Genomic DNA, 8,690 nt, shown 5'->3' on the forward strand with positions numbered 1-8,690 from the left:
TCACCTCGGTCATGAAGCTGACAACACACAAAATGACAAAAAGTTGCCTGCTTTCCGCTCACGGGCCAGATTTGAATTAATAACCAAAGCAAGGACAGATTTAGGCTAAGATGAGTTTAAAACGATGCTGTTGTTTTAATGAACACCACGTTGGCTCTATATCTATTTCATTCGAGGAATTAAGCCTTCATAATGGCTTTCCTGTCCTGCATGGTGCCTTTGGAGATTTGTTCTAATAACAACACAGCCAAAGACGTAATGAAAGGTCATCTGCACAATTCTGACAGAAAAATAATTGGAATCTATGGTTCCATGAAGAACTTCTAACATCCATGGAACCATTCCATTGCACAAAATGTTCTTTATAGTGGAGAAAGTTTTATTAGATGATTTAAATATTATTTGCAAAAAAAAAAAAGGTTATTTTTCATCAAAGGTTCTATGGGGAATTCCAAATAATGGTTCCTTTATTTTTAAGTGTAGTTCAGTTAATCTAATAAAATACATGGTAGACTTTTTTTATCTAACCAATCTGATAAAGAATTCATTTTTCCACTGACAAATAAAATCATCAAAGCAGTCTAAAGTGGAAAAAAAGAAAGCAGGCAGCGCCAACGCCTAGCACCGCTAGCCTCAAGATCCTCCAATATTAAATAAATAGCACTAATGATTCAGAGCGACACATCCCGTGGCCTCCACCATCTCCACATATCCTTATGTGTCAACCAAAAGCGTGCGACGGAGGCCACTCAAAGCTACGTGGGCAGGTCTGTTCTGACTCACCTGGCAAAGATGCGCATTTCTACCAGCACAGGAGCTGGAGAGTGGTGCATCTTGATTTTAAGCAAGCTGCTGAGCATCTGAGGGCCCTGCCCTTTTGTCATAATCTCATCAAATCCCCTAGACGATACATTTCGCTGAGAGCCCAGCGAACACCATACCACAACACGACTGCTATTCTAGTTTGAACATTTGTCAGTGAAACATACTGTCTCTCAGTTGTGCTTTAGGAGGGCAAAATTTACTCAGTGGGTATGTAGTTTCCTTGGCAACATGGTGCCTCTTCGGCTTACGGCCTAACCCAGACAATATCCATCAACATCAAGATCAGTCCACAGAGACGGTTGTAAAAATGAAGAAAAAGATGGAAAGAACATAAAAACAGTGAAATCAGACACCAAGGGAGTAAGTTAAACTAGGAAACCAACCAGAACATACATATTCAAAAAGGAACAGACTTTGCATGAAAATCTGAATTGTTGTAATATGCGTATAACCATCCGTTTTCAAAAGATAGAATCAGAAATGGCCTCCCCCTATTTAGTTACATCATCAATCGCTTTAACCACTTCTGTAATTAAAATAACTCTGTAAGTGCAGTAGTGGAGGTTTACTTGTAAAGCTGGATTTAAAAATGCTTTGTGATGGTTGCTGAATGCTGTATTGAGTATGTCATTATTTTTCCTGTGATATTGAAATTGTAACTTTGGCTAAGTCATTACAGTGACTCTATGAAACATCTGGCTAATTATATAATTAGAGCATCCAACCCCTTAAATTCAGACAGAGAATAATATTCAAATCATCATACTTCAATCATGGGCTTGTGTGCATGTATTCAACTCATCATTTTTGTACTTAATTGTAATGCCAGTGCAGTGTCAAGAGTATATTAAGTTAATTTAGCATAAAAAAGAGCAAGAAGCCTCTGCTGACGTCATGCTATCAAAAACACAGGCTTTCGTGGATGCTCCGGAATTGACACAGATGGCACTAAAGCCTATTTAAATGATCTCCTTCAGATCAACGGCTTTCTCCGACCGAGATCAGTGGTAATCTAATCATGTAATGTACTGGGCCCATAGTGGAGGCCAGGAACAGACATGATGTAGCATGCACTGCCTCTGAGGAACTATTGCAATGTTAAAACGAAAAAAGAAGTGAAAAGGCTGTGTTTTAAAAGACATTTCAACAACGGAGACGACGAATCCAGGCCTCTTACCTTCACTGCAGTCTTTTCCCTGGAATCCCGTTTTGGAGCAGTCGCAAATGGGCTCGTCATTGACGATGCTGCAGACTCCTCCGTTCAGGCAAATGTGGTCAGCTTCGCAAATGTCACTGTTGACTCCCTCGCTACCGATAAGCGGCGGCTCGGAACTGTTCACCCTCAGATTGGTTATCCATCCTTTGTAGGGGACCTGATCTTTGATGGCTGAAGACGTGAGGCGTAATGCTACAGATCGCAGTTCAGGAGGTAACCCTCCTAAGAATAAATGGCTGAAGACCGTCATGTCCCTCCTTTTCGACTTAACCTCCACCCACTTGATCTCTTCGTCCACAACTAACATAGTGTTTTTGAAATTCCTGCGCAAGGTCACGGCGTGCCAGCGGCTGTCATTGACGGCGGTATCGGACAGCACCATCGCCGGCTCGGCGCAGAAGATGGAGAACCGCAAACTGAGTCTACCGTTGTGGATGAGCAGTTCCAAGAAGTCACAAAATCCCTCGTCGTCAAAGTACACTAAAAGTCCATGAGCACTTTTGGTCTTCATGTTGAAACTCATTTCGCTTTCACAGCAGGCGTTCCACATAGGAAACCGTGCCCACTGGCCTTCTGCGCCGGTGAACTCCATACTGGCCCCCATGTCGACAAGGCAACAAACCAGTAAGCCTATCCAGATTAGATGTGCGCCGTTCCGCATTGAGAAGCTCATTGTGAATGGTAAAGGAAGTTAGAACTAACAATAGAACTAATCGAAAACTAAAATGATTCAGCTCTCTTAGTGATGTGCTCCTAAAGTGTAACAGAGTTCCCTATAATATACAGGACTGCTATGCATTTGAGGCAATTTACTCATTGTTCACTGAGAGAGGGAGAAGGCCTGTGTTACGGCCAACTCTTTTTCAAAATCTAAATATACAAATCAGAACAATAAAGGGTGTCACTAAGGCCCAAATACTGGTCTACTAAAATAAAAAATAAGGCTACTGTTTAGCTTAAAAAAAACCTTCAGTGAGATCCAGATGTGCTACAGTGGGGCCAAGTCATCAAAGTATCTATAAATTTCAGCCAATGTGTAGTGCTGTACAGCAGAGAGTCCATTCGGGGTATACAGGGTCATTAATGTCAGGGTATTTTAAGTCTAGTTAAAAGTCATTGTGTAGGCCTAAAGTCAGCACTAATCAAATGTAGACAAAAGGTACACTTTGCAAAGTTAACGTGCAGGCCCGAATAGGGCCCTCAGTGTTCACAAACCTTCAATTCACATCCATTTTGACATATTGATCCATAATCTGAAAAGAATGAAAAAGAGTATCTTAATTTCTTCATAGGAAACGAAAGAGAAGATGGCTACTTTTAAAAAGATAGCATACACACAACACAATCATTCATACACAAAACCACAATTTCACAATGATATTGATATTGAAACCACTAATTTCACACTGATATTGATTGCTTTAATCTTCAATTACAGCAGTACTTTTTATTTGCTTTTCTCTGTTTTTCTTTTCTCACTATAATTCTCTCAGTGATTAGAATTCATGGCTTATGAACCAGAAAACTCCAGTGCATTTCATCATGTGGCTGTTGTTTTTTTCCCCAGTATCAAATACACTGATTTAATAATCAAAAAAGGCAAAAATAAATCGATAATTTTATATCGATTACTTGATCGGTATACTGGGTTAAATCAGAGTAGCTTAAACTAAAATAAATGGTATAAAATGGTATCCAATTGAAAATTTATTTTATTTTGAATTAGACTATGGCTATTCCATACCATTTTGTTTTCATTTTAAAGAGATTCTCTTTCATTTTAAAGACATGTACAGGAAAAAAAAAACTTTACTGTAAAAATACAGTGATTATTACATGAAGCATTCTGGTCATTATATATTTTACACTTCCAAACTATAGGCTATATATATTATTTGATATATATGGTTAATATGCCAACCTATTTTAAAATGATTTTGTTTCTGTAAATAGAAATTCTAATAACACAGGTAAAATAATGGAAAACCACATGACGGCTTAAACGTCATCAAAACTGGTCTCTTCAGCAACTGTGTCAATAATAATACAAAGACAGAGCACAGTGTGAACACAAAAGCACAAAACAATATTAGAATAACACATACACTAAAATAATGCAGTAAATATTAACTAATTAATATGACATGCAACATAAAACCCTCCAATGTGCATACTATACAACAAAACTTTCAATCTCCCCATAATTATGGCTATTCATATTTTAAAGTAATAAAATGAATTTTTAGAAACTTTGTTTTAATGAAATGATACATATCATTGAATAAATATAGATATATGTAAATCATCTCCATAAAATATTTAATTTACACTTTTTTATGCATTAAAAAGTTATGTATATATTTTTATGTATATATAAAAAAAAAGTGTTACAATATATTTTACAACTGGATTGTGTTTTAAATGATAAAATCACATCGTAAGGTAAGGTTAACTTACAATTAACCACTTAACACGTTTTTACTGTGGTATTTTGCCTTCTTTTCCATTATAATTACGAATATTTGTATAGCCTATGTAGCCGTACAGGCAATCATATTTACAGTTATTTCAGCAGGAGGATCTGTGCAGTCTGACAAAAGGTCCAAAAGTGCGGCAGCATCGAAACTGTGTAATGGGGAAATCTCGTTTGATTCAGTGAACCTCGCTCGGTTCAAGTCCTGCATCCCAAAATGAGCCCAGGGCGGGGGCTTATCGGGCGCCTCTTATGCATTAATGACACTGCAATTGTCTGGCCTCTGGGCTGTCTGTCAACTGATCTCAACCAATCATTTCATGCTTGAATTCCTATGTGTTTACTGTCAGGTTTACACGGGGCTACTTAGCAAGATAACAACCGACCCCTTTCACAGATGGATCTTACACAACACATCATATGCGATTAATGTAGAGAAGGCAGTCTTATTTACCGTATTTGCGAAACGATTACGGTAATGCCTTGCTATCAGTAGCTACTGTAGATAGAGTCTCGAACAATCCACGATCATCCTAATAGCGATTTACAGTCTTACAACAACGGGATCCTACAAAACATATAGCTGCCATTTAAAATATACTTTGAAACAATAACAATTTTCCTCCATTTTTCCTTTCCTTTGATTAAAATTGGCGATGACTCAGATGCGCAAAACATAGCCAATAATCAACCACCATCTGCTCAAACTGAGCGAGATTTTAACCTTTAACACGCCTCTACCGCGCTCTCTTTCAGACGCTGAGAATAGGGAACATAGGGAGTCATCAAATATCGCTTAAGATGAAGCAAAGGCCAGCTGTAAACACGAATGAATCGGCCATAGAGCGAAATTACACAGAAATGAAGCCCAGCTGCATCATCTCACCTGCGCGTGACTGCATTGAGCGCGTGAAGCACAACCATAACTCTCACCGAAAACGGCTCATAACCTCAAATACGCCTTCGAATTACATTTACACAATCCTTCATTATTTTACCTTGAGAAATGGACCATTGTGCGCCCCTTGAGAGGATAACCTCGCCGATGAATCTGGTTGATTTCCTCCACATCGATTCAGGCTTCCATCTGATTAAAAAATGAATACAAATTTAAAAAAAAAAAATCACTGCCTCGGTGTCGAATGAGCAGAAGAAATGGGAGCGATAAAAGTGCGTATGCGGATCTCCAATAGATCAAGTCCCAATAGATTTTTTAAAAATGAAAACAAAAAAAATCAAAATGGAGCCAACAACCAATTAAGATTCAGTACAAAACGGTTCATGCTTAAGAAATTCTCCAATGTAAATGTTAGGTTGTTTTTTTTTTTCGGTGTATATAAAATAGAAAATATCGCTCCCTGTTCTGTGTGCAAGACAAGGTGCGATGTGTTTCTCAGGCGAGCTTTGCCAGGGACTGTCAGCACATCGCGTCACGTGTCTCCCGGTTAGTGTGTGATGGAGACGGGCGGGGCGAGAGCGCTGCAGCACCTTGGACAGCGATCACCGTTATTAGCAACTCCACATACAGATGAGGAAACAGCTTTATCCGTGATCGTGATCGTGTCCGCCACGAATAAAAGCTTTTGCTCACACTTTACATTACAGTGTGCATGTTGATAGGTAATATCGTCAGTTAAGGAGTCATTTAAGTGCATGCAGTTTATTTGCAATTTATGTTATAAATCTGTTTTTGATAATAAAATAGTCCATGATAGGCTATTGCTATTTAATTAAACGTTTAATTATACTTGCACCATATACGTGTAACATGGGCACTGTAATGTAAACTGTCAGTGTGCATTTATATTAAGTAATATGGAAGAACAACATCAGCATGGCTGTGATTTGGCTGTAGGCAGGAGCCCACAGGTAATAGCAGTAATGCTGATATTCAGTGCTGCTGAAATGCTTATACAGAACAATTCTTTAAACAAGTACAGCAATTTATATAAAAAAAAACTTACGTTCCAAACTGATTAGTCAGTATATTTGTTTTCCACCAACTAAATTAGTTCCAAAAGAAATGTTAAGCTGTGTTTGTCGCCAAGCAACACCAAGACTAAAAGACGGTCTGGAATAGTGTATATGAGTGGAGCAGAGTGACATTTCTGTTTCCTGTTGAAAGCGTTATATCTCCACTTTTCTTTTACAACTCCTAACGAGAGAAACCTGAGAGATCTTGTTGCTATTGAATCACAATGTACAAATAAATAAATAAATAAAAATTTCTGCAGATTAAAAATAATACTCATCCCTCTAATTTTGTTTTGGTCATAGTTGTATTCTTCTGGCATGCAATCTTTGTTACAACTCTTTCCATTTTTATTTATTTTTTTATTTTTTGTATCGTATGAATATAGGTGGATCTTGGGCTCTGCTGTAAATAGTTATAAATCTAAAATGCTTAATAAATAAAGAATCACCAAAAGAATAAATAACAAAAATAAGAAAATACTCAGAATTTTAAAAAGCCTCTTTTTCCCAGTAATTAAACAGAAAATAGCTATGATTTATATTAAGTGAAGTATATTATGTGTATGTATGTAGCCTACAGTACTTACAACCAAATTTAAAAAAGATGTTATTAATATGCACGTTAACACAATTTCATTCTGAAAATGACTTTGCCATGACAATGCAATGCCATAAACAAACAAACAAAAAAGACAAACTGCTTTACAGATCAAATTTACAGATAAAATCACGTTTTAAGGGAAGAATTAATGTGCAGTTATAAATGCTGTTATAACAATAAAAAGCTTTGCATTCCTGCTTTTAAATTAAACCTAACATATTATTTTCAAGCATTTGATGTAAATATAACATATTGTGAACACAACTAGATTTGCACCTACAAAGGTTAAGTAAGGTAAGCATCATGGGTAGGGTCACCACAGGACTGTCTATGAATAGTGTATGAATACTGCATGTAAACCTTGCAAGCAGTTCACTACCATGTAGCCTTCCACCGCCTCACTCTCCTCTGCATCGTTTGTAGTCTTTACTGTCACTATCTAAAACTATAAATTGCAAATGTTATGTATTTTCACTCTAAAGTACAGCACAACAACACATAAGTATCCAACATGTACACTTGTAATAAATTTGAAAAACAATGTGCTGTGCATAATAGTTAAAGATACCTAATAGAATGTGGGACTAAGTGAATTTATTCAAATTAATTTGTAAATAGCAGTTTGGGCACCATCTTGTGGGTATGGGATTTTTTCAGAGAGGAACACTAAACAGGATGCTCAGAAACTAATATGTTCGATGTCCCCTCTTCTGCTCAGTTAGCTATTATCTTTTGACAAGAAAAGTGGGCCAAAGCTCCCTTGGGAACCTCCAGCTTTGTACTCAATAGTTGCATGGTTCAATGGCTCGTCCCTCCACGTCAAAACATTGCATTGGTAACAGGCCCAGTCACTACACGTGTGAAACCGTCCGGTTTCACGTGTGAAACCGGAGGTGTTTTAATACACAAGGTGTGAGTTCCTCAGGCACTTATGGTGAGGCGTGAGATGACATGCATGCTTTCTGGGGAAAGCTTTGCTCTGTGTTTATGTGTCGTCATCAGCACGGATGTTGTTTGAGATGAGAATAAAATCTAATTTAGAGTACCTGTCTCCTGTGAAAGGGGTTAGAATGAATCAGCTGTTTTGGTCTTCTTTGGCATCTGGAAAAAGATCATAAAGCAGGTACAATACATTTTAAAGGATATCTTTTTTCTCTCTGAAACTTCATGATTACTGTACATAATAATTATCAGTTGTGTGTGTGTGTGTGTGTGTGTGTGTGTGTGTTTTATTCCTTTCCTATTCCTCTTCCTTTTTGATGGACCTGTATCTTGATTCCATTTTATGAGTTCCCCAGAGTTCTTTCTAATTTCAGCAAAGTAATTATTTCCTCATTTAGGCTTTGAGAATTCAAAGTCATTACTCAATACAAGATTATGTTAAGAAAGCATTTTAATAGGGCTTCCCATTACATATCATAACATTATATTCACTTATGTATTTATATCCCAAATGTTTACTATAACTACTTACAACATACTACATTATTTTGTCAGATGTGCAGCGTATTCAGTCTGAGCATTATGATTCCTCTTCCAAAGCCTCATGCTCTGTTCGCTCTTTGGCTTTTAAAGGTACATGAGAGAGAATTCATGAAAGT

General features: G+C 37.3%; 1 protein-coding gene across 10 annotated transcripts in view; it reads right to left on the reverse strand.

Moving 5' to 3' along the window:
- The window catches only part of nrxn1a (neurexin 1a), a 190,982-nt gene extending 186,269 nt beyond the window's left edge, over positions 1–4,713 (reverse strand). For 9 of the 10 annotated variants that reach the window (XM_016467324.1, XM_016467321.1, XM_016467319.1 and 6 more), the window contains exon 1: positions 2,003–3,053. In XM_016467324.1, coding sequence (XP_016322810.1) covers positions 2,003–2,714 — 712 coding nt within the window. In that variant the 5' untranslated portion in view covers positions 2,715–3,053. Of the gene's footprint in view, positions 1–2,002; positions 3,054–4,702 lie in introns of those variants that run through there. The other variant, XM_016467315.1, reaches the window with a different exon arrangement.
- Positions 4,714–8,690: the final 3,977 nt, after the last annotated feature.

The sequence above is a fragment of the Sinocyclocheilus anshuiensis genome, unplaced genomic scaffold, assembly GCF_001515605.1.
Source record: "Sinocyclocheilus anshuiensis isolate Anshui unplaced genomic scaffold, SAMN03320099.WGS_v1.1 scaffold712, whole genome shotgun sequence".
Lineage (NCBI taxonomy): Eukaryota > Metazoa > Chordata > Actinopteri > Cypriniformes > Cyprinidae > Sinocyclocheilus > Sinocyclocheilus anshuiensis.